The sequence below is a fragment of the Anopheles coustani genome, chromosome 3 (genome assembly GCF_943734705.1).
Source record: "Anopheles coustani chromosome 3, idAnoCousDA_361_x.2, whole genome shotgun sequence".
Taxonomy (NCBI): Eukaryota; Metazoa; Arthropoda; class Insecta; order Diptera; family Culicidae; genus Anopheles; species Anopheles coustani.
The window spans coordinates 90,320,807-90,345,893 of NC_071288.1; the positions used below are offsets into that span (position 1 = coordinate 90,320,807).

Sequence of the window (25,087 nt, forward strand, 5' to 3'; positions counted from 1 at the left end):
CGGTTGTGTACCACGAAGACAACCAATCAACCATACGTGTGGTGGAGGATGAACGAGACAGTGGTCGACTGAAGCATGTCGACGTGAAGCATCGTTTCGTTCACGATGAAATTCAGCGGGGGCTAATTTCGGTGAGATACATCCCTACTGGTGAACAAATTGCGGATATAATGACAAAGGGTTTACCTGTATATCTGTTTCAAAAACATCGAAGCAATTTGGGCTTAATGAGTTCCGAACATTGAGCGGGGGTGTTGGGATAAACAATGTCCGCCACATGATGAAGTGACGCAACCTGACGTTGCTGTCAAATCGGGAAAAGGTGAGCTTACCTTACCAAATGTAAATACTGTAAGAATTGTCAGTCGTGTCTTGAATTCGGAAGAGAGAAGACCTAATAAAGGAAACTGAACTTCATCCATCTAGCGTTCCACGTTATTTAACCATAACTAATATCACATTAAAGAGTTCACAAGTAATTGAGCTTCGCGAACCAGACCAATTTGTCATCTTACAAATTTTTAATGGAAACCGCCAATCATTTGCCTCGGGAATGATGGGAAATGAGCCGGCTAAACGAATGTTCGCGCTCGAGTGGGACGCTAATTTAGCCACACAGGCCGGTCACAATGCACGTTCTTGCGTCGTCGGAAGAGATGCTTGTCGGAATATTCCAGGCTACTCCAACGTAGGGCAGCTGATATCTGGTTTTCAAGACGATGGATCTTTCGTCGGATATAAGATCTCTTCAAATAAAATTTATCATTTAGCTGTCACTACTTTGAACATCTTCTACTATCTCTATGAGACAGGATCATTCAGCAGTTACTCGGCATCGTAAGTAATTTAAATGTTGGGATACAGTCATGTTCGAATAAAAACTCATGGCCTTTCTTCTTTCACAATTCAGTACCAATACAGAAAACGAGGCAAATATTCTGAACGATCGTTCAAAAAAGGTGGGATGTGCTCTAATACAATGGACCGAGGTAAACGAACCATACATCTACCTGGTGTGCAACTTCTCAGCCAACGTCATCGAAGGTCAACCAGTTTTCACAACTGCAGCTACCGGGGGCATGGGATGCAAAACAAAAGACGCGATATTCTCATCGCTTTGCCTCACTTAATATTATCACATGTCTACACGTTAATTGTACAACCGTTAACAGTTCGTTCGAACCGATCCCGACGCTACTTGGCGCATGCTTTTTCCCAGTCTCAGTCCCCGTCCAATCATAGCCCACATCACGATGATAATTGAAATAAAAGCAATCACCCTCAAGATGATAAACTAACCGTTGTAGAATGTTCTTACCAGCCTACTAGTTCTGCCTCGTAGTTAGTTAAAGCAGAGAAAAGGATAGTTTTGCGCAACACGATAAAGCGATCACTTTGGGCGTAATTACGCGGCATACTTCGGCTTTACTGTAAAAGGATCTTTATCGATAAAGTTTCTATGAAGCCAGGTCTAGCTTCAAGTTTAAATCAATTCGTGTCATTATTTAAACTATTGGACCTCTCTGTTTTAAATTATGTTTTGTTTGATTGAATCAAAGCTCATTGTTACGTGTTATGCCATAATCTTTCGAAAAACTCCATTGCTAAGAAAAGGACAAGATTTCAACTTGATGCATACCCACTTATGATCTACCATCTTTTTTCTGCGTCCAAGCGCGACCTTAATCCTTTTTCTTACTTTATTTATGATGCTTACAGTTTATGAAGTATTAGGCGCCTCCATGTCAAACGTATTAATGTTGTGTGTAAGAAGTATTTTGAATTCCCATCGCATACACAAAACTGTCATGATATGAACTGATGATGGCATTGTGAAACTGTGAAGCAGGTGAGTAGCTACACATCCGGTAAATAAGCAAAAACCATCATACGATGGCAAAGAATAACATTTGGAATAAACAATAAAAATACATTATCAAAATCTCGCATCCAGACACTGTAAGATCTGTGTTATTTTGTAGATTACAATAACTTCAACCCAAATAGGTCCTTATCTTTGTTAAGAGACGTTCCGCGATACACGGTTTGGATATCAATTATTTTCCAGATGACAATCTATTTAAAATCTGTTAAACAATAAATCTTGTTTATTTTTAATAAAACTGAAACAAAACTGTTGAATTTCAATTCAAATAATTATTGACATAACACTGCAATTGTATAATCCATTTGGGATAATTGGCTCACTTGTTGTAGTTTTGCAAAGAATAATCTAATAGTTACTTGTATCGACCACGAAATAATTGTCTACTGTTATGTTACCACGTATGTGACGTTGCGGAAGTGGAATCCCGGCTGATCAATCTATATACCACCTAACATTAATACGAAAGATGTACATTCCCAAAGCTTTTAGATCCGATTTAAGCTGCGATAACGTGATAAAATTTTCTTCATGTCATCCTTGTTTGCGTTCGCGTTTTGCGACGTAGCTTACTTTATTGTAACAGCACGGCTTTCGAAGAAGCGCATGGCGTGCTTTGTTTAAACTTGGTTTCTAAAATTCAACTCCTACGTGGATTGGCCTTGGTGATATTTACAAGGAACAATAGTGGCCAACTCGTGAGTGTGGTGCTAGAACGACCTAAGTCACTTAAAGGGCACCAAACGTCAAAAAAAAACTAACTGTGCGATTTTACTTGCGTGTCTATAGGTCTTCGCCTTGGGCCGTGTCTCAATAACGCATTCGATTTTAATTCCATTTTCAACTTACTTACAAAGTGGAAGAATTATTGAAAAGAAATGCATAAGTTGAAGGTCAACGCTGCTAAACGCGAAAGAACGCAGAATGATCCAAGTGAGAATCTCGCTTCATCTTCAACTTTGTTGGAGAGGTGAGCTCAAGAGAAATGAGAGGGAAGCAGAGTGAGCTGCTGGCCCGTGTACAGATAGGACAATACATGCAAATATTAAAGCTTCCTACAGATTATTGCAGATTGGGCTGCTACGTGGGATGGCCTTGGTGATAACGTCCTCATTTTAGAAACATGTCATCAAGAGAGATGATTCTCGAAGACTGCGGCCCAGAAGCTACTGCGGCATTATCGAACACACGATAAAATTTAACGATATTTTAATCAGTCTGATTTATTTTGGCAACTAGTGAAATGGAAAAGCGATATGAAGCATTAACTTGGCATCTCGAATTGACAAATCCATAATTTTCTATAAAAATGGATGCTATTGGCGACTTTTATAATTGAGTACCAACGCAGAAAACTAGGGAAACGTGATGAACGATCATGCAATAATGTGCTCTTATGACTTGGGTCAGGGAAGGACGGTACGCAACTATCTAGCTGATGTTCATCTTCTCAGCCATTTCCATGAACCTGCTAGGCATCGTCATAAAACATCCTACTTTTTTGTATGTGGGTAAAACAAAAATATATCGAAACAAAAGTAGGACGTTTTCGAGCAATACCATACAAAACTGCTCAATATTTGTTTCACTGTAGAACGTTTTTTAGGACAATTGCTCTAACTAAAGAAGATTGAAGACTAACCTGTTTACACATCTGCAGCTACCACGGCTCAGGGATTTACAGGCACCCACACGGTGATAATATATCAAAGTATGATGCCGCATGTGTAAAGTAAGAACTGATCGATTTATACTCGATTCTGCTCGATCTTGTATGATACGGCACTCCGCGCTAAAATAGCCGCTTACGGAAAAGCTTTATTCGATAAGTAGGGCAATGTAAAATTCCAAAAGCATGATTTTTGAATACATTAGCTTTTAATAACTAATGATTTCTTATAAGGAACACATTTTAAACACTGGCTCTAATTGCTTATGGATTATATATTAAAGTTAAGCTACAGCCCTTATCGACCATGCTAATATCAAGCAAACTTATGCACCTTATCCGTGTTGTTCCTTAGAAATTGTGCACCAATTTTGTATTGTTTAATTCTGGGATATTTTTGTATCCTTTTAATTACACCACTCTGCACACTCACACACTCTTGAATCGAAAAGAGGTTGCTGAATAAATAGAGACGTTGTATGACTGCATGACACTTTACTGTGCTACCACAAATGCACAGCACAGTAAACTGTGTGTGGTACCACAGTACGGCACATCAAAAAGGGTTAGTTGACAGAACACTAGACACAACCCATTTATCAACTCATGCTCATTTCTCAACCGACGACATTCAAATTTTTCTAGACGTGCGCCATCTATATGTCAACCCAGGAACCTGCTTGCCGATTTTAAATATTAAATTGTGCAGTTTTCTCTTTTCGTAGAAATTTTTTTCTGGATTCTGAATATGTTTTGGTGTAAAATACCAGCGCGATACAAATTATGAACATTTATTTCCCAATTTCCTCCATTTTCCCCGATGAAAATGTTATGAAACAACAGCGTTGACAACGGAAGCACCTGTGGATATTCTCATACTTGTCAATATTTACACTTTACAAGTGTAAATCGCTTGGATCACCAACACCACCATCCCGTTTGACAACAAACAGGAACCGACATTTTCCTCACCCCCCGACGGGCGCATGCGTCCAGGATTCCGTTCCCCACGCCAGCCTTGCCGTGCACCACCAGGCGCCTCCATTACCAACGGGGGCTTTTTGGTGGAAAAACTCATTCATCTATCCGACGGGGTTTCATTCTGTTGGACGCGTTCGGACAAGTCGGACGGACTACAGGCCCGTGGCTGGTCACGGGTAGCTTTGGTGTGTGCGTGTGTGTGCGTGCGTGCGCCTGTGTGTGCGCAAATTTGCACTTTAGGTGGAAAACGGTTCGGTTCACTTTCTATAAAGGTAGAATTTTCTTCGTCTTTTCCGGGGTTTTCGTTGGGGTAAAACTACATTCATTTGTGGGTCGTGATACGTTTAAGGTGCGAAAAAGTGTTGCAATCGTTGCTGGTGATGGGTTGGTCGCTCTAGTGCAAAGAAAAAAGGCAAGAAGAAAAAAGTTTCCATACGGAACTCCTTGTGGAAAATCCATGTGAAAACGTTTTTGCCTGCTCGATAAGAGTATAGAGAAATCTAAAAACCGTTCCTGGAAGTCACTAGCTGCCAATTTTTTCTCCGTTTTCTGTACAGTCCTGTAGAGAAAAAAAAATGTTAAACGAAAAGTAAAATATAATTAAATAGCAGATGAGCAAAAACCTTATCGTAGGAACGCTGTTTCTCAAATAGGAGGACAGTAGCTTAAAATAAAAAAAAAGTTATAAGATAAAAAGCCAACAAGGACAACCCACCCTTCCCGGGGAAGCAAAGCAGTATCAGAACGATTGAAAGGAGCAACAGCTCCAAGGCTTCTACTTTTTCCTCATCGTCGTCAACTTCGAGTGCGAGAGAATAAGTTTTTTTTGTGGCAAGCAAGTGTGTGTGTGCTACGTGTCTGTGTATAAGCAATGAGCAAAACAAAGTGAAAGACTAAACTAATAACCAAATAAAAGCATAAAAATTATTAATAGTATGAAATATGTTAAATATAGCATCGCTACGACGTAGCATTTTATTTGTGCGTGTGTTGGAAATAAAGCTGTCAACCGGGATGTACAAGATGGTGGTTGCCCGCAGGCTCCAGTTCGAAACCTTATCAGTTCTCCGGGATTATTCGCACAGATTTATTCACCCTTACGTGAGCTAAGAGGTTGTAGGAAGGACAGTGGTTGTATAGAGGAGAGGAGGTTGGGAGCGTTGAAGCCTGACCTTTTTCAAGCCAAGCCACAATTATTCAACCATTAAGTGTGTGTAAAGCGATCGTCATTCCTTTAAGTGAAGCTATATTTCACCCGTAAAGGTCGCTTCTTTAAATTGTTACAAATTAAAAATGTGTCATTAATTTAAACAAAGAAGTTAAAACCGTAGAAAAACTGTCTACAAAATAAGTCCGCATACTTGCTAAAAGCATTATGTGTTTTTAAAATAATTTTGTGACTGATTTTGGTACATAAACATTCAAATTTTCCTAAGATGGACGAGATTGTTCTAAGCTCGGCTGTAACAGAATCTTGATTTACTAAAACTTGTTTATACATTTATAATATACATTCTGAAAATTATTTCTTTACCATCAATATATTCTCCAAAAGGAAGTTAAATTACATTCAGGAAAACAACTTATGAAATGTTATTCTAAAGAATATAATAAAAGCAGATGCACCTTTCCTTTTTTCCTTAGTTAGAAATACGAAGCTTCCAGCGTAGTTACAAAAACAGGAGCTAAAGGTTGCGCTTAGAATACCTTCGAGCACTGTATTTCGCACCACCACGTGTCCACGGGAGAGTGTTTTCCCATGGAGCTCTCTCACGTTGTTCCCATCTGTATTTTTTCTGTTTCAATTCTCTCGTTCTTCCTTCTGCTCCCATTTTTTCATACACCTTGTCTATTTTCTTGTTCTTCTTCTCTCCCTCCGCTTCCGGTTGCACGAGTAGCATATACATCATATCCCCAACACCACAACCACCACCACCACCACTACCACCACCATAATCATCATATTTCCTGTCGGAATCGTTTGTCCAAAAGCTTTCAAAGATTGCAACAGGTTCGTATGTTTTACGTTCGTCGTTATGTCGTGTGGGTGTATATGTGTAATGTGTTGTTATCGTCCTTTCGAACGCTCGTGTTGTTTGTGCTCACCGTTTGGTGTTAGTGACAGAATTATTGGCATTTTCCCCACTGTTTGTGTTGGTGAGCAGTTGCTCACTGTTTTCCTTTGCGTCGCGCGTGTATTTGACAAAGCCAATCTCATAAATGTTGTCCTTTCCGTTATGATAAACCTTGTTAGCCTATTCCTCCGGCGACTAAGAAAAAGGAAAAAAGGACGCACAAGCGTGTGTTTGTGTCTCTACGAATCCGTTTTCGTGTGTTTAAAAATATTTATTTATTTTTGTTTGACCGAGTCAATGCAAAAATTATCACAATTCATCCATCCACGTCTGTTCATTGATTCCTAGATGACTTGTCCCTTTTCCCGACATTTGTTGAAGGGAAAATTCCACTTCCAGAAAACTACGTCAGTCGTTTTGAAATAAAAAAAAAACATTTTCAACCCAGACATGTCAGTAGCAGAAAATACGCGTTTGATACGCAATTAGTCGATGGACCGGATCCGTCCCCTCAGCGGGACACGTCTTCCCGCATCGCAGGGGAACTGTCGTTGATTGGCAGCATGATTGATTTTGCGAGAAGGCGGACACGCTGCAGGGATTTCATTGAAACGCGAGGCCATCTTCTTGATTGAACCAACTGTTGCGTATCGAGTGGAAAGTTTGCTCACTTCGATTGAATATGTTGCAACCATGTTGTTTTTTTCCTTCGTATGGGATAGTTGCAAAATGTGAAATTAAATTGACTCTCTGATGGCAGTTCTAATGGAGTGTTTGCTAAAGTCACAAAACCATAACATTTGGCTAAGAAGGGCAAATGGATGTGTAAATAATTTGAAATGTTTTACATTGATAAAATCAGTAATTTTAAATAGTAACGGAAGTATATTAAAAACAGACTGAATATTTCTTAACAGTGAAGGAAAGTCGCATACACGACAAAACATGCTTTTATTCAACATAATTTGATCGAGAAATATATAAAATGCTTCTATATTTCTATAAGAAAAAGATATTTATCGTGTTTAAAAATAAAACTTTGCTGATTATATTCTGGCTTAGAAATAAATCATAAATAATATCTGTTTTGTTACAACACAAAATGGTTTAAACCAACAAGATTTAAAAAAAAAACATATTTTAAATGGCAAAGCAGAGTTTTATTTTCTCAAAATTACTACGATGATCTGATTAATACTGAACTTGGAGTCTTCATTTCAAAACATTCACTTAATTGCACGACCTGTTCAAATGCGTACATATTAAGACGAATCGTTGGATGTTAAAGTTTGTATATGTAAATTTGCTGACTAACCGACCGCTTCTATCGTTTGCAGCAATAGAAATTACAGCTATGCCTGAAGTGTTGCCACTTTCTGGCATGGCTGACGCCGAGCCGGACCTCTCGACGTTCGAGAACAAGTCCGGCCTGGCGGAGGACATGAAGTTCCTCGCCTCGATGCCGGAGCTGTGCGACGTGACGTTCCTGGTGGGCGAGACGCGCGAGCCGGTGTGCGCGGTCAAGGCGGTGCTGGCGGCCCGCTCGCGCGTCTTCCAGAAGATGCTCTATCAGGCCCCGTCGCCCCAGCGCAAGAAGGAGCCGCCGCCGCGCGAAAACAAGCTGCGCCTGTTCCTAAAGCGCTCCTCCGAGCCGCTGCTCAATCTGCAGAACGCGGCGCAACAGGTGAGTCACGACGCGCCGGACATGCCACACGACACCTTTTACTGGTTTCGTTTGTTTGTTTCATTTGGAAAGTGTTTCCACCTTCCTTGTTCCTAAGTTCTCCAGGTTTATAGCTTATGGTTAACGAATTTTGATTAAAACTTTTACATTTCGTTGCTGCTTTGTAAAACTTCATCTCCTGTAAATAAATTTCTGCTTTCGGGTGTTCGTGTTTCCCGTGTTTCAATTTCGTTCTTTAAGTTTATTGCTTTACTCATGTTTTGTGTTCTCCTTTGGTTTCCCATTTATAACAAAGATAACCTTGATTTCATGTAAATAAACCGTTACAAAGTAATAATTCAAAATACCAATACCGTTTGTCTATTTTGTCTCTCCCACCAACTCGACCCCGTTCGTGTGCCATTATTTAAAAACAAAATTAAAACGCCACCTCTATATGTGTACCGATCGTGCGAACAAAAAAAAATGCTCCTGCTTTACACAAAAAAAAAAACATCAAAAATATGCTTAACTCCTTTCCCACCCGCCGACTGCTTTTCACCCGTTCGACCGACATGCTTCCAATTTTCCGTCCCGTGGGAGGGTGGTGTACAACCACAAAAAAACAAACCACACCACCATGGACCCCCTCCACATGAAACTATAAAAAAAATGTCCATCAAATAACGCATCACAAAATAAAAAAACAAACCTGTAGAGAAGCGGCTTCAATCAGCAACTAGCGCCCATTGCGGAGGTAAAATAAATTTGTAGTGGCAACAAAACCGAACAAGTGCCAAACTCGATAGAAACTTCTTCGTTAGAACTCTTGCCTCTTTTGCTCACGCTCTCGTTGTTCTCCATCCTTCCAACATCTTTCACTGTTTCACGCTCTTTTTCGCAATCTGTCCGAAACCTTTCTGCTACCGTCTTGACTATCCAGTATTTCCTGCTTTCACTTGCGTACGACGAGCTTTTCGCTCAGTTGTACTGTTTTTGCATGAATTATAGAGCATTGGAATGCAATTGCTTGCTGCTCGTACGTTGTTTAGGTAACATTTCTTCTAGGAATAAAAAAACTATCAAAGCCTCAAACTAAGCGTGGCAAACTTTAATGTTATTGTGATGTCCAAACCTAGAACTAAACTATTTACGTTAATTTATGAATAGATAGCATCGTTCGTAAAAACACTAAACATGAAATTAGGTTGCTGGAATCGATTAATACCTTTGCATGTTGAACTGTTTTCCTTTGCTTTCAAACGTTCTGTAGCTCTTTACCTCACAGCCTACTTACTAATTTGGTCAACGCTTTTGCTTCATTACTGCTTTCACTCTAAAACAAGCTCTCTGCCTGACTCATCTAGTCGGTAGTTACTCTTCTCATCTCACTGTGCTAGTTCACCTCACTACTACTGCTCAACTCACACAGGTGGTTCACGTCGAACTATTTCACTATGCATTGCAGAACCAAATATTGGCACAACTTGTGGATATTGTTGTTATCGAACAAAAAACCACTCACACACACACACACACTCGTTGGTTTTGGTGTTATCCCTTTTGAACGTGCTCACTTCTTCCTGCCGGGTCGGTCGCGGATCAATCGATCTCTACCCCGCGTTCCGCACGGTTTTTTGGTGAATGTTTTCGTTCTATCGTCCTTTGCGGTTTGCGAGTCGAAGAGGTAGCCGGTCCAGATGGAAACGATAGTAACAGCTTCGGTATTCCGTTTGCTTCTTTTTTTCTCTCTTTCTATCTCCTCCTCTATCTCTCGCTTGCCTCCTCCTTCTCTTCGTTTGTGGCGACCTGACGGCTAGCCGGCCGGCCAGCAGCACCAGACGCTCATCATCGAGGAGTTCGAACCGGACGTGTTCCGGCAGCTGATCGAGTACATCCACACGGGCTGCGTGACGCTGCAGCCGCGCACCCTGCTCGGTGTGATGAACGCCGCCGACTACTACGGGCTGGAGGAGCTGCGGCGGGCGTGCGGTGGGTTCGTGCAGTGTTGCATCAACGTCGACACGGTCTGCGCACTGCTAGCGTCCGCCGAGCGCTACATCCAGTACAAGTGCACCAAGAGCCTGGTGCAGAAGGTGCTGGAGTTTGTCGACGAGCACGGCAACGAGGTGCTGAATCTAGGCAGCTTTACGCTCCTGCCGCAGCACGTCGTCCGGCTGATACTGGCGCGCGAGGAGCTGCGGGCGGACGAGTTCACCAAGTTCCAGGCGGCGCTCATGTGGAGCAAGAAGTACTGCGACTCGAACCAGAACACGCCGCTGAAGGAGGTCATCGGGAATTTCCTGGAGTACATTCAGTTCCACAAGATTCCGGCGAACGTGCTGATGCGCGAGGTGCATCCGCTCGGGCTGGTGCCGTACTCGATCATTATGAACGCGCTTGCGTACCAGGTGAGTAATTCGCGGAACGAGGGGTTAAAGGGATCTTACCGTCTCTTTTGGAGGACTCATACTCTGATATTAGATGTACAACCAAGACACTAGAATGTTGAAATGTTCAAACAAACTTTCTTACTATAGATCAGTTCCTAGGATCGATTCCTAGGAAATCGAAAAGAATCCTAGTTTGTACATCTAATACCAGATATAGACCAGACGGTTTTCTGAGCAGTTCTCTGTGTGTGTGCATCGCAGTTTGAACCCCTCTACCATTCGTGCTAACTTCCGTGCCTTTCAGGCAGACCCAGCAAGTGTGGACCCCGGAAAGCTCTCCCCCAACTCCAGCCGAGTAAGGCGGGCGCGCCAGTCGCACGGGCGCTCGATGTCCGTGCAGAGTTCGCTCGACCCGTACGGCTCGAACACGACGCTTAGCTCTAGTGGCAGCAGTGATCCAGCTAGTGGACCACCTCACAGCAACTAACAGAGGCTCAACGGCCCCTCCTCTCCAACTCCAGAGTCGTCCTCCCACCATGGCAGATCGTCGTCGTCCTCCCATCACCATTCGCACCATGGCAGCCATCACCAGCAGCACCATCACCACAGCCAACACCTCCATCAGCCGCGCGGCAGCCAGGGCGGTGGTTCCGACAGTTCCCGCTCGCTGCCCAAGATCCGCAAGGCGAAGTCGCAGAGCTTCCGCACACGCCGCAGCCCCTCGGAGCGCAGCTCCAAGGGCGGTCAGATATCGCCGTGGAACTTTAGCGCCGGCGAGCAACAGCGGCGCAGTCCGCAGCCACCGCAGTCGCTACCGAAGTCACCGGTCGGCAGTATGACCCACCTGGAGCACCGCAGCTCGATCGGCTCGGCCAAGAGTCCGTGCCTGTCGCGCCAGGGTACGCTCCGGTCGTCGCACCGACGCAAGAGTAGCCTCGGTGCGTCCCTCAACCTAAGCCAGGGTCGGCGGAGTCCCAGTAGCATGCTGAACGATCGCAGTCCCTCGGGCCGTCCCAAGAGTCCGAATCTGCTGATCACCGATCAGATGTACGCGTCCAGCTTTGATCGCCGTTCGCCCACGGCCATGTCCTTCTCCGGGCGTCGTAGTCCATCGGGTTTGCGATCTCCCTCCGGGCTGCGATCGCCTTCCGGGCTACGATCGCCCTCGGGACGCCGTAGTCCACTCGGTTTTAACCTCCAGTCCGAGTACTCGGAGCTGCTGCAGAGTCAGCAGGAGCGGTTCAGCCCGAACTCGCTCAGCAGTCACCAGTCGGTGGAACGGCGTACCAGTCCAACCATCCATCTACCTCCGGAGCGCAGCCGTAGCCCGGTCGGGTTCGGGTCCCGACTCGGCGGAAGCCTTTACGGGCCCGGTGAGTCCCGGTCGGCGCGCACCAGCCCCACCACCCTCGGCACCATCCCGCCGATCACCATCTCCAACCCCTCGGAGACGTACGAGATCGTGCAGAAGTCGATCGAAACGGGTCGCCGCAGTCCGAAGAGTCCGAAGAGTCCCAAGAGCCCGATGAAGCCGGAACCGGGCAGCAGCACCAGCCGGAACGGGTCCGGATCGGGTTCGGGGTCTGGTTCGGGTGCATCCGGGAGCGCACCGGAGAAGAAAGAGAAAACGAGCGTCATGAAGGAGATCCTGGCGTTCGTGCGCAAACCCTCCAAGAAGGTGACGACGCGCACGAGCAAGTTTACGGCGGCGTTCACACGAACGGAGTCGACAACGGGCGCGCCTCTGCTGCGTCAGAGCACCTTCTCCAGCATTCAGGCGTCGTCGAGCTGCGCCGGAAGAAATGCGATCACTAAGCAGATGTCCGAGATCGCCTTCGAACCGCTGATGTCGTCGTTGAAGTGGAAGAACGTCGGTTCGAAGATGTCGTTGAAGTCGCTCAAGAAACTCTCGCAAGGGGTCAGCATGGGCACGGAGAGTAGCCACGCGGACGGGAAGCGGGGACGGGATAAGCGTTCGAGCGGCGACGAGGTGAGCGATGTCGAGAGTAGCGATGGAGCGGCAGTATCGATCCTACCCGGTCTCGGGGGTGCCGACGCGGCCGCCTTCGAGGTGCTGGAGAGTGTGCACTTCGAGAAGGTCGGTGAGTCGTACATCAAGCACGATCAGATTCGGGAGGAGGAAAGTCCGCGCGGGTCGCAGGATAGTGACGAGGGGGAGCGCGATGGCGGCCGGTTGAAGGTGGCCGCGGTGAGTGAGATCAAGAAGTCGCTCGAAGCGCTCTTCACCCGTCAGGAGCCGATCGATGAGGCCGGTGAGGATGGTGGCCGTGGCCGTGAACCGGACGCTATCCAATGTCCGACGTTCGAGATCGAGCCACCATCGCGGCGTGCGTCATTCGATCCCCCGCGATCACCGTTCCTCGAGAACCTGAGAAGTCTGAGTGACACCGACCATGAAGGTACGCATCATAGTCGGCTGGATTCCGGGGGTGATAGCTTCGAGATGATCGACACGACCGATCGGATGCCGGGCTCGAGTGTATCGGGCGATCGACATTCGTCCATGGACACCAGCTTCGACATTTCGCGCTATCAGTCGACGAGCTACGAGGACCAGAACTCCAGCTTCGAGCTGGTTGAGCTGGACAACTCGCAACGCGGCGAGAAGACGCTCTCACCGTACGACATAAGGAAGTCCTCGATCGAACTCGTCGACGCGGAGACATTCCAGCGTTCGAGCTACCCCGAGGGACGCAAGTCCTCGCTCGAGACACACTTTGACCTAGCGGACAGCTACCACCACCCATCGCAGCTACAGCCGCAGCAACATCGCTCCACCAGTCCCCGCTCGGCGTTCTCCGTCATCTCGAGCACGCGCGCTCCAACGAGAAAGCAGATCTCGGAACCGGGTCGCTGCCGGGACTCCCTCGGTCGCTCCGGATCCGGCGGAGGCGTGGCGGGTAGTGTGGTCGGTGGCCTCAGCGGGCTTGCCACCGGCAGCGGCATGAAGACCCACTACTCCGCACCACATCGGGCCAAATCGCCGCTCTCCAATCAAACGTCGTCGAACTTCAGTTCCCGCGATAGTTACGATTCGATCTTCGAACCGACGCCACCTCACTACCATCCCCATCAGCATCAGCAACACCAGCAGCATCCGACCCCGCTCCAGAAAAGCCCCTACTCCTCCACCGACGGGAAACAGCACTTCCCGCTGCCTCCGCGCAAGTCCTCCAACGAATCGCCCCGCTTCCTCTGCACCGATAAACGCTGCGCGGCCATCTTCGAGCCGCGTCCCTCGGTGCCGGCGGGAGCGGGAGCGTACGGTGGAGCGACCGGCGGTGGTGGATCCGGTGGTCGACTGTCGTCCTGCTACCTGGACACGTCGAGCGGTAGCGAGTTCGAACCGCCGTCACCGCGCCGCGCCGCCAGTGCCTCCCCGAAGCACACGTTCACGTTCCGGATCGTGCTGAAGAAGGTGGACAGCTCGCCCGACGCCATCTGTCCGTCGGCGGAGAGACGCCAGCTGCGGGACAAGGCCGAGGGACGCCACAAGCGGCGCGACAGTCGCCGCAAGAAACTGCTCGAAATCGGCAAGAGCTTCTAAAGGACTGTCGTGGCAGTCAACAAACAAAAAAACTGCTCGAAAGTGGCAATCAATATCGTGACGAGAGGGACAAGTAAAGAAGAATTACAACGGGTTACTTGATCGCAATGAAGGAATTGCTAATTTTGATAATCAAATTGTACCTAATTAAGTTAAAAGCTTTTCTGTTTTGTTTGTTATTTTAAAAGAAAACATTATTGACGAATCTTATTGAAATTGCTTATGTTTTTGTTTTAGGAAGAATTATGTCAAGTATGTATTTTCTTTAGCAATTTTCGCTTTTGATTATATTTTTAATACCATAACATATGAAATAGCAATCTTTAAAATAGTTACAATTTTATACGCATAGCGCGTTTGTCAGTGTATCAGAATATTTCTTAATGTTTATATCAATCACTTCGAGACATTTTAAACTTCGAAATGTTTTTCCCGGTTTATCTTCCAACAAAATTGATTGTATTTGACCTCCTCACAAGCGTGTGACGCATTCCAAAGCAAGTTTGAAACAATTCAAGCTGGTTTTTTATGGAAATAAAATATTTTCAACATATTTGAATCAAAAATTCAACCTTCCTCAACCCTGCAAAACGTGGCTAATCTCGGATGGCCAGTAATAATCATCTTCCTTTTTACTCTTATGCGCGTGCGCACACACACTTCCTACAAACGAAAGGTGTTCAAATAATTATTCTAATAATAGTAACAGACAGAATTAAACCTGCTGCAGGATAAGATTGGTGTCCGGTTATCTCACCTGATAGTAATTACGATCGATTGCACATTTCCCACTGATACGCTCCCAACAGTTGAAGCAACGTTGGAAAAAAAACAAACACGTTCCTCCTCAGGTATATCAGCAGCGCTTATCGCGTGAAAAGCGTGAAAGAAAATACGAAACCGGGCAAGAGTAAGAGAGTTTGTTGTAGTGAAGCATAGCGGAACAAATCTTCTACCGATGGAATCAAAACTAATTGTTACAACGGATCGAATGAATGAAAATGGAAAATTAACATGATGAAAACACGAGACAAATGAATCCAACGGTACGATTGTTAGAATCGTACTGGAAATAAATTGAATCAAATCTACTCCTGTTATAGCTCCTTCACCCAAGTGCACGACTGTTTAACTCGTTTTTCTTCCTCAAACAATTACAAAACCGTAAGAGAAGTAGGGCACGGTACGTGGAAATTCGTAGAAATGTTACATCTCCCTAATTCGTAATTCGAAAAGTTTAAAAAACAACGTGTTACACCGGTATTTGTGCACAGTTAAAATTGAATGGAAACTTGATGAACAAAGCGAAAGAAAAGGCTACCAAATCGTTATTCAAATCTGTCTGTGTTATCAACATTTTGAAGAGATTAAAAATTACACTAAAACAATATGAACAGGATAAGAGGAGACCACATGTGTGATGCGGATGGACAATTTTTATCACTCACACCATAGATGACACAATTTCTGAAAGTCCAAGAAAGGAGCAGTGACTAAATCTTTAATGCTATTGTTTTCTTAAAAGTCATTTCATTTTAAAGCGAACGGAGATGGGCAAAGAAAATGGTGCAAATGGTGTGTAACAGTTGAAAAGTCAATCACAGAGAAACATAAAATAGTTGGCAGTAGAGCTGCTACCGATATCAGGTCAGGGAAAAGGAAATTAATTGCAGCAAAAACAAGAGCAACTTTAGTGGCCAAAGTACATCGGAAGGGCAAAAAGATGACGTTGGGACAAGCAAGAAAATTTGGAATTTTCCAGCCGGGAACGTCAACGAGCAAAAGGACACAACTTTCTGTCACAAAAGAAAAGCTCCTCCTCGCTAGAGGAAACCAAAAGCTACACAACATCAACTGGGACCGTCTCTGGAGGGCGCCATACCCTTGTGTAACCGCTATTACTGTATCCTTTCGCTTTTTTCGTGTCGATGTGGCTCTTTCTGCTTCGCTGAACGTTCGGGCAAAGCACAGGCCCTGGCCCGGAAGTGGTGGGCTGAACTGATAATGCGATAACATAGTGGTTTCGATGGACAGAACTGGAGGGCGGATGAAGAAACAATCACACTTACAATAAAACACATACTCAGTCAGAGAAAGGGAAGGCCGTGAGGATGCGGGTGGAAGTATTTAAATGTGTATTTGCGTGTTCTTTGATGTCGACCTTCGAGACAGGTCAAACATACGAAACATAAATTGTGACTCGATGGACCCCAAGAACCCGAATCATTGCAGGACAGAATGAACGTCTTATACATTATGCTATTCAAACATCGCCCGTCTAATAGCTCCTTCAAAGGCAACATCCATTTAATGTTCATTTAAGTCCAAAATTTCCAAGAATATTCATCTTCGATGTATTTCAAGTCCGGGGCGACAACCAGCGATATTTAAAGTAAAGCAAGCTCCCCCAAGACTAATCAGTTCCACCCAAAAGTCAAATCTGTGTCCCAAAAACCCAGAAAGTGTAAAATTGGAAAGACTTGCTGTGTGTGCATGTGTCAAACAGGAATACGGCCAAGGCTGTGCTGGTTGCCAAATATGTTAGCAAGGACCGCAAATTTGTGAAACGCACTCTTTACACGACTCATCCATCATACTTCACCTAACGAGGACACACAGAATAGAGAAGGTAAACCAAAACACACATTTACAATACGACACACACAACAAACCAAAAGTAAATCCAATGTCTACATCCACATTTATTCGGTGTATGTTGAATGAAAAAGGAATGCAAAATATATTGACTAAAAAGTAAAGCTGTGCAAGTGGTGTTTCATTTTTAAACTTATTAACTTCTTTATTCAACTTCTTGTTGACTTCTTAAGGCTCTGCAATGCTGTAAGCAATGTTTTTGATATTTACAAGAAATGCTGAGGATAAAGCTTCGGGTCTTCTTCTTCGGCAACATCCCAAAGCGAAGGTTGCCAGCCCTGGAAATAAGAGAAAATACGTAAACATGTAATGTATATTTTTATCACAGGGAAGGTTTTAGTTTTTCTGTTACTTACCAATACAAATTCTTTTCTTCTGGGCCTAAAATAGCAGACTGGCTGCCAAACTCTGTCCAGAACCACATTTCTAGCCTTTTGCTTTTCCACTCGTTCTTCATTCAGCTCTTCTATCCAATCGTCAATCCATTCGATCTCTTTCGGTTCGTTTTTTACTCTTAAACAGCAAAACAAATGAATTATACCCATTGCGTAAGTTTGGAGCAACCGTAATAAATCGCTACAAATGCTCTAATAACGAAGTATGTATGCTGCGATTGATTTATAGACTGTCTCGAAGGCAGCAAATTGCATTCCATAGTCTACTAGGTGCAATCGGCTTGATTTAACATTTCTTCAATTTCTTTTTTGATCTCAGTGCACACTGTAATTTCCCCAATTTTTGTTTTGATCTCAGTGAATACAGATGAATATATTTACTACATGTAGGATTTTGTTATTATATGTTACTAAAACATGCCCTAATTTTCTTAGCAACAACAGAATTGTTTGTCACCAGAACTGTTTATCTTCTACACTCTAGGATGAAGCTGGCAATACGAATAAACTATCGAACGTGAAAGGCTTTCTTAATGAATTCGTTTGTTTTTTGCTTGAAATGCGACGTTTTGATTAGCATAATCGTTTAATTCCGCTGTTCAATCTGTTAAAAAGAATTTTGGCTTTCCTACCCTATAATCTCATGCGTAATCTTGTCAGAATGTAAACAAACGTACGGTGTAATAAACCCGTACCTTTTAGATTCCGAAGTTAAGTAAAGTTTGATGAAATATTTCGGGTTTTAAATGATCAACGAGCAATGTTTAGTGCAAACACTGCTGCCATTGAAGTGAAAGACAATAAAAGTGAGTACTTACCGTAAGCTCTTAATCAGCATCTAGGCTGTCCAGATTACGAGGCGGCATTTTCGGTCAAAATGATAACGTGTTTTTGTTGGGTTATCCAAAAAGTATTAGCAGGGAAAAACGATAACAGACACGAAAAAAGTTTCTCCCTTCAGGCAGGCTTACTTTGGCCATTGTCGTACCCAACAGAACCGGTTATCTGCGTGAGCAATTAATATTTTACTTGAATCTACGCTTATCTACGTTCCCCCTCAGGTTGTAAAATTTAAAGATGGGTTTGACTAGCTGTACTAAAACCAGGTCAAACACAACAAAGCAGGGCCATGTTTAGTAGAATTGCTTCCAATTGTCTTGTGTGTATAACGCGGGCACTATCAACCTTCTTCGTACCCTTAGGGAAGTAAAGTCAATAAACTTCAGTAGTCAATGGTGGGATTCCGGTGAGCTTTCTTTCACCGAACCGACTTTCACTTGAAGTCAACAATTGTATGCACTATTATCAACTTCCCACAGTTCAGTAGCTCTTAGGTTGATCGTTTTAACGTTTGGAAAATGGTCTTTTACAACACCGTCTATTAGTACGGTGCCAGGCCAGGTAGAGTGTATGGCACTCTTATCAGTTCGCTAATATAACGTACCTAGAATGGAACGTTTGCCCGCTCGAGATACCATCAACACTTGCGGGGGCAAAGATAAGGCCACCGAAATGTCGAGCGTTGCGGAACTCGTCCATAGGTACCCTCGGCACGGGCTGTGTTCGCTGTCCGGAATCGGTCTCCTCTCGATATCCATATCCCAGCCGGTACCACTTATCTCGCTTCGTTTCGAGAAAGGGGGGGAAAGGAAATGTTTACAGTTTTTTTTTAATTCAATCAGTAACTCACGACCAAGCTTTATCAGCTGCAATGAGAAACAAGCATGTTCTAAAACCTGCATGGGCCTTTTTTTATTCATAGAGACTTCGACCTGGTCATCCGTCTCTTACCTGCAGGGGACTAATCGGGGTGCCGAGTGTGGTGCGAATGAAGTCACCTCGTCGACGCTTATCGTTCCAGAAGCGCGTCCGAGTTCCCGGCCTCAGTCTTGTGGGTGCGATGAAATGGAGCGGATGCCGCGAACCGTGCGTCGGTGACGTGGTCGATAAAAAGTCATTCAAACACCTTCGGAACTCGTCCCTCCCGCGACAATGCTTACCGCCAAGCATTTGTTCTTTGTGCTAGTGATGTCACTCGTTGGACTTGCCTTTTGGATCACCAAAGTGGAACACGATCCTCGAAGTCGCGAGCTAGAGGATGCGGAATCCACTGGCAAGTTTGAAGCTGAACCCGTCGATCCTGACGATCCTGACGATCCCGATTTCTCGCTTGGTGACATGGGAATGCCGGTGATCCTACCGTCGAATCTTTCCCCCGAAGTGCGCGCACTTGTGCAGAAAGGCTGGGACGAGCAGGGTTTGAATCAGTACGTGTCGGATATGATACCCCTCCGGCGGCGTCTGCCAGACGTGCGAAGTAGTTGGTGCCGTAGCCAGGAATTGGAGCGAAGGCAGCGTGGACTCAGTCCGGGCACGTTACCCCGTTCGTCGATCGTGATCGTGTTCTACAACGAAGCGTGGTCGGTGCTACTTCGAACGGTGCACTCCGTGATCGATCGAACACCGGACGAGTTGATCGAAGAAATCCTTCTCGTCGACGACTTCTCCTCGATGAGTCACCTGCGGGATCCACTGGACGAGTATATCCAGCAGTTCCCCAAAGTGCGCGTTCTCCGGTCGCCCGAACGGGTGGGACTTATAAGGGCGAGGTTAATCGGTGCGAAAGCTGCCCGGGCATCCATCCTTACATTCCTCGACGCGCACTGTGAAGTTATAGACGGTAAGTCCGGGACGGTTACAAAGTGTACACAGGTTTGTCAAACCTCTACAAACGCATACGGTTATTAACATTTCCCGTATTATCAAACTTTGAACGTAGACTAACTAAACTGCTATGTATGGATTTAACCGAAAAATCTTCAGTGTAGCACCTGTTGCATACATGCAGGGGCATATATTTCTTTATCGTGCCGTAAAATACATTTGCGTGCGATTTTAAAGTAAACCAAATATAATTAGGCGCCAGGAAAGGCATTTGATGATAAAACCACCTCGTTTAATTGCAACTGCTTCAGGCTGGCTGGAAGCACTGGTCGCTCACGTGGCACACGACGAAACGATGATCGCCATTCCGGCCATCGATTGGATACACGAGGACACACTTGCCCTGAACGCGCAGAACTCCATCCGTTACTATGGTTCCTTCGACTGGACGCTCAACTTTCAGTGGCGCAGCCGGGAGGGGCGGACGGCGGTCCCATCAGGCAATGGCACCCGGGTGGACCAGCCCGCTGCCCCGTACGACACACCGACCATGGCCGGCGGGCTGTTTACCATCCATCGGGCGTTCTTCGAGCGGCTCGGTTGGTACGACGAGGGTATGCAGATCTACGGTGGCGAGAATATGGAGCTCTCCTTCAAGACGTGGATGTGCGGGGGTCGGATGCAGATCGTGGCGTGCTCGCGCGTTGCCCACATCCAGAAGCGGGGCCATCCGTACCTACGCCAGGTCGACCGAGGGTACAAGCTGATCAAACGCAACTCCATCCGGGTGGCGGAGGTGTGGCTGGATGAGTACGCCGACTACTTCTACGAGACGTTCGGTGGGCGTGACAAGCGGGGCCAGTTTGGGGACGTATCCGCACGGAAGGAGCTTCGCCGGAAGCTCCAATGCCAACCGTTCCGCTGGTACCTGGCGAACGTATTCCCGGAGCAGTTCGATCCGAGCAAAGCCGTCACACGGGGCGAAATCCGATTCGGTGGAAACCCCGATAGCAGCCAGCCCACCTGTCTGGACTGGCCGACGAAGCTAAATTTGGCTCGATGTCACGGGTGGGGAGGTCACCAGCTGTGGTACCTGACACGAACCGGTGAGGTCACCCGGGAGGATCACTGTCTCGATTACGACGGCAAAAACTTGGACATGGTCCGGTGTCACGGGCTCGGTGGTAATCAGCAGTGGACCTGGGATCCGCAGACCTTTCTACTGCGAAAGCTCACGTACGATCGGTGCTTACAGTGGACCGGTGGTGAGTTCACGCTCGCAATATGCGACGCGAACGTGCGCGACCAGCGCTGGCTAATGCAGAACTATCAGCCGAACAATCTGTGATGAGCTTCGAAGCTTTCAAAGGGGCGGGTCAAGAGCGAGAACGTGCGGAACGTCCTATCTATTTATTTATGTATGTGCCTGAAAAGAAGCAACCAAGTCATATCTGAAAAATGTCTCAAGTGTAACGGAGTTCGTATTACAAACACCACGCAGTTTATATCAAAAACCATATCAACCTGTTCGTCGGGTGAACGTGATGGAAGATAACCACATACATTACCCGTTGCACAATCACTTACCATTGTTGTTTCATTCAAGAATGCTTCGATTGTGCGGTGTAGGTCACAGTGCTACCCATGACTGCTACGTTCACTACGAGCATTTCCAAAACTCAATTTCACCTGAACAAGCACGGGCTGCCTGGCTTTTAGGCTCGATACACACTGCACCACAGCCCGACGTGTGTGTATCCTCTTTCGTGAAGCGGTTTATCATCAACAACGAAGAATACCTGTGGTTGTTCTCTTATCTGCCGCCTGGCGGAGTTCAAGCGCCGATTCTGCCTTCAAAGGCACACGTTTTCCATTTTCTACCGCTGCGTTTTTGGCAGTGTGTTTGTGGAATCGAGAGGTCTTCACTGTACAAAGCCTCCACGCTGATAAATCGAAATGTACGGCAGCAAAATCGATAAAGCTGTATATTTCGATTAGATCATTTATGGGCTTCGGTTGTGTAGTGTTCCGGTGAGCGACGTCAGTGTGACGGTCGTTCCGTTGCCAGCTACAGTGTTTCTGCTTCGGTGACCCGTAGAAAGGGCATAGGAGCACAATGTACGGGGTAAGTGGACACACCTCGTGCAATGGTGGCTAGGTGGATGGTAACATTTCGTCCTTTCTCTTTGTTGTAGAGATGCTTCACCTCGAAGAGGGACCTGGTTTGGGCGTTTGCTGTGTTCTGCTGCGTGGTGATGCTGTTCTTTTACCACAACCAGTACTCCGAGCGGCTGGCAACGTTGGAGGAGTTTAAACAAACGCACCAGCTGCAAACGCAGCTCGCTGGCCAAGGGGCCGCTCAATTCGATGAAGTGTTAAGGATACCGGAGTATGAGGTGTTTGAGTACCGGCAGCAATACACGCAGGTACCGGACGATGACTGGAACGTGAAACAACCGGGAGATATGGGAAAGCCGGTGAAGCTGGAGAACGCCACCGATGAAGTACGCCAGCTGGAGGATCAGTTGTTCAAAGAGCAAGCGTTCAATCAGTACGTGAGTGACCTGATACCGGTGCATCGCCGGTTGCCAGATATAAGAGATCCTTGGTGCACCACCGAACAACGCCTGCTTACATCGTTGCCGCAAGCGTCGATCGTGATCGTGTTCTACAATGAAGCGTGGTCGGTGTTACTCCGAACGGTTCACTCCATCCTCGATCGATCTCCGAGGGAGCTGATCAAAGAGATCATACTTGTCGATGACTACTCCACTCACGGTAAGAAGCTGGCTAGTGGTCAATTGTTTTGAAAGACAACTGATGGACAACGTTTTCCCTAGTGTAGCAAACCTTCGCACCCAGCTCCAGGAGTACTGGGTCTCTTACCCGATGGTGCGGGTCCTACGCGTTCCGGAGCGCCTGGGACTAATCCGTGCACGGTTGTATGGTGCGAAAAATGCCACATCCGACTTCCTCGTCTTCCTGGACGCGCACTGCGAGTGCATTTTTGGGTGGTTGGAAGCCTTGCTAGATCCGGTTGTGCGAGATCCACAAACGATCGCCCTTCCGACGATCGATTGGATCGACGAGCATAACCTCGCTTTGGTGTCGGACCGTGCCCCCGGGTTCTACGGTGTGATGGGCTGGGGGTTGGACTTTGGATGGCGCGGAAGATGGGACCGGGTGCATAAGCCGGAGAACAAGATGGAACCATTCCCGACACCGACCATGGCGGGTGGACTGTTCTCCATCCACCGGAAGTTCTTCGAGCGGCTCGGTTGGTACGACGAGGGCTTGGACGTGTACGGAGGGGAGAACATCGAGCTGTCGTTGAAAGCGTGGATGTGCGGGGGCAAGCTGGTGACGGTGCCGTGTTCCCGAGTCGCCCACATCCAGAAGGCGGGACATCCTTACTTGAATGTACGTCACTCTTTCATCTAGTCTGCTCATCAGAGATATTAAAAAAATTTGATTCTTCCATCACTTTCAGAACATGAAAAAGGACGTCGTTCGGTTGAACTCAGTACGCGTGTCGGAGGTCTGGATGGACGAGTACGCCGAGGTTCTGTATGGAATGTTCGGCGGTCTGAAGTACGGTGGTGACTTCGGTGACGTATCGGCGCGCAAGCAGCTCCGCCAGCGATTGCACTGCAAAGACTTTCACTGGTACTTGGCCAACGTGTTCCCTGAGATGACTGATGAGCTGCTGAGAAAGCAGCCCGGCCACGGTCCATTCACCAACGAAGCGACGCAGGATGACCACTGTTTGTCGTTCGATGCGCCCAAGAATGCCGCCACCATGGAACGATGCAAGAAGGGTGAACCGAATCAGCAGTGGTACTACAGTATGTACGGGGAGATCAGCAACGATAACCACTGCCTGGACTATGATGCCAACATGCTGCTGATGTTCTACTGCCACAAGGCGCAGGGTAACCAGCAGTGGAAGTATAATGACACCACACTCGTGTTTGAGCACGTAAAGCATAAGGGAACGTGTCTGGCGGTCGAGAAGGCATCGAGGAAGGTGATCATCGACAAGTGCGACCCAAGCCAGCAATCTCAACAATGGCACTATCCGATGATAGGCTTCAAACCCTAAGTAGGGTTTAAATTTGTAAATAGAAAACAGAAGGTGCAATGTTCAGGGACAAGTACGTTTTTATCCAAATCTTTCAAGATTGTTCCTTTTTTTAGCGAGGCGTCAGAATCGAACAGATAAGAAAGTGTGTGCAAGCTTCCCACATACCGCGAGAGGGAAAACGTATATAAAAAAGTAATTATTTGCACAATTGTTCCACCTGTTCGCGGTGGGTCGCCCCGGTATGGCACTCTCAATGCAATTAGCACGACAACAAGCGTTAAAGGGCAAATGCTGATGTCGTTAGAATATGAAATCATGTAGGAACAGTTGGTATCGGTAGTTTACAACCTCAAAGCAAACAGCGTCAGTAGTGCTCTTACGATTATGGAAACTGCAGAACAAGGGGGAAGTCGATAACGAAACGTGATGTGAAATGCAGAAGTGAAATCAAATACAATAAAGAAAAAAAAACTGTTTACAACCGGGTACAAATTATACGTAATTGAATATAGGAACGAAAGAAATAAAACTGACATAACTTCGATTGAGTAAAAACTTGAAAAAAAGATTGAAAAATGAAACAAATGAGCAGCATTAAACGCATTGTGAAGGAAAATATAATTGATTATAAACATGGCACAATATTTAATTATGAACAATAATATAAAATTATTCATTAATCATCAATATATGCTGCCGTATTTTTAAGATGTACAGATTTAACATAATTTATTTTCGATTACGATTTTTGGCTCATATTGTTTGTTACTTGTTTTATTTTTCAATGGTATGGCTTGTGAAAATCGAATTATAATGTCAATTTAAACATTTAATTTTAAATGTTTAGTCCATTTTATTATCTATTTCTACTGTTCCAATTACATTCAATCAGTTTGTGTAATCTTTTGCAGTCAGCTGGAATATCCTTCAATTATTTCAACTATGTATATTAAAATTACAATGGATAAAGGTATTCCAGCTCCTAAGAGAGCACTAAAATATCACAATCACCCTGTAGTCAACTCTTCCCACATTTTCGTCACGGATTGTCGTCG

General features: G+C 45.8%; 4 protein-coding genes across 6 annotated transcripts; all 4 read left to right on the top strand.

The window, feature by feature from the left end:
• The first annotated feature begins 7,964 nt into the window (after nucleotides 1-7,964).
• LOC131259374 (serine-enriched protein-like) lies at nucleotides 7,965-11,153 on the top strand. Of its 3 annotated transcripts, XM_058260850.1 has the most exons (4): nucleotides 7,965-8,294; nucleotides 8,992-9,030; nucleotides 10,094-10,684; nucleotides 10,971-11,153. In XM_058260850.1, exons 1-4 carry the CDS (start codon nucleotides 7,965-7,967, stop codon nucleotides 11,151-11,153), a joined length of 1,143 nt encoding a protein of 380 aa, XP_058116833.1. The 3 variants fall into 3 exon arrangements, with proteins under 3 accessions (XP_058116833.1, XP_058116834.1, XP_058116836.1); XM_058260851.1 differs by lacking the exon at nucleotides 8,992-9,030; XM_058260853.1 differs by lacking the exon at nucleotides 8,992-9,030 and having other exon boundaries at nucleotides 10,975-11,025.
• Nucleotides 11,154-11,241: 88 nt separating this feature from the next.
• LOC131269169 (serine-enriched protein-like) lies at nucleotides 11,242-14,234 on the top strand. Its single transcript, XM_058271500.1, has 2 exons — nucleotides 11,242-11,298; nucleotides 11,343-14,234. The coding sequence occupies exons 1-2, from the start codon at nucleotides 11,242-11,244 to the stop codon at nucleotides 14,232-14,234; spliced, it is 2,949 nt and encodes a 982-aa protein (XP_058127483.1).
• A 245-nt stretch (nucleotides 14,235-14,479) lies between these two features.
• Nucleotides 14,480-21,296, top strand: LOC131269178 (putative polypeptide N-acetylgalactosaminyltransferase 9). The gene is made up of 4 exons (XM_058271512.1): nucleotides 14,480-14,486; nucleotides 19,047-19,175; nucleotides 19,239-19,964; nucleotides 20,260-21,296. Exons 1-4 carry the CDS (start codon nucleotides 14,480-14,482, stop codon nucleotides 21,294-21,296), a joined length of 1,899 nt encoding a protein of 632 aa, XP_058127495.1.
• Nucleotides 21,297-22,064: 768 nt separating this feature from the next.
• LOC131269186 (putative polypeptide N-acetylgalactosaminyltransferase 9) lies at nucleotides 22,065-24,050 on the top strand. The gene is made up of 4 exons (XM_058271525.1): nucleotides 22,065-22,073; nucleotides 22,144-22,726; nucleotides 22,794-23,368; nucleotides 23,439-24,050. Exons 1-4 carry the CDS (start codon nucleotides 22,065-22,067, stop codon nucleotides 24,048-24,050), a joined length of 1,779 nt encoding a protein of 592 aa, XP_058127508.1.
• The last annotated feature ends 1,037 nt before the right edge of the window (nucleotides 24,051-25,087 follow it).

Coding starts and splice junctions, on each gene's coding strand:
- LOC131259374 (XM_058260850.1), top strand. CDS start 7,965: ATGCCTGAAGTGTTGCCACTTTCTGGCATGGCTGACGCCGAGCCGGAC. Junction 8,295..8,991: donor TGCAGAACGCGGCGCAACAG/GTGAGTCACGAC, acceptor ACAAACCTGTAG/AGAAGCGGCTTCAATCAGCA. Junction 10,685..10,970: donor TGAACGCGCTTGCGTACCAG/GTGAGTAATTCG, acceptor CGTGCCTTTCAG/GCAGACCCAGCAAGTGTGGA.
- LOC131269186 (XM_058271525.1), top strand. Junction 22,727..22,793: donor CGATGACTACTCCACTCACG/GTAAGAAGCTGG, acceptor TCCCTAGTGTAG/CAAACCTTCGCACCCAGCTC. Junction 23,369..23,438: donor CGGGACATCCTTACTTGAAT/GTACGTCACTCT, acceptor CATCACTTTCAG/AACATGAAAAAGGACGTCGT.
- LOC131269178 (XM_058271512.1), top strand. Junction 19,176..19,238: donor GAGTTCCCGGCCTCAGTCTT/GTGGGTGCGATG, acceptor GTCGATAAAAAG/TCATTCAAACACCTTCGGAA. Junction 19,965..20,259: donor GCACTGTGAAGTTATAGACG/GTAAGTCCGGGA, acceptor CAACTGCTTCAG/GCTGGCTGGAAGCACTGGTC.
- LOC131269169 (XM_058271500.1), top strand. CDS start 11,242: ATGGCAGCCATCACCAGCAGCACCATCACCACAGCCAACACCTCCATC. Junction 11,299..11,342: donor ACACCTCCATCAGCCGCGCG/GCAGCCAGGGCG, acceptor TCGCTGCCCAAG/ATCCGCAAGGCGAAGTCGCA.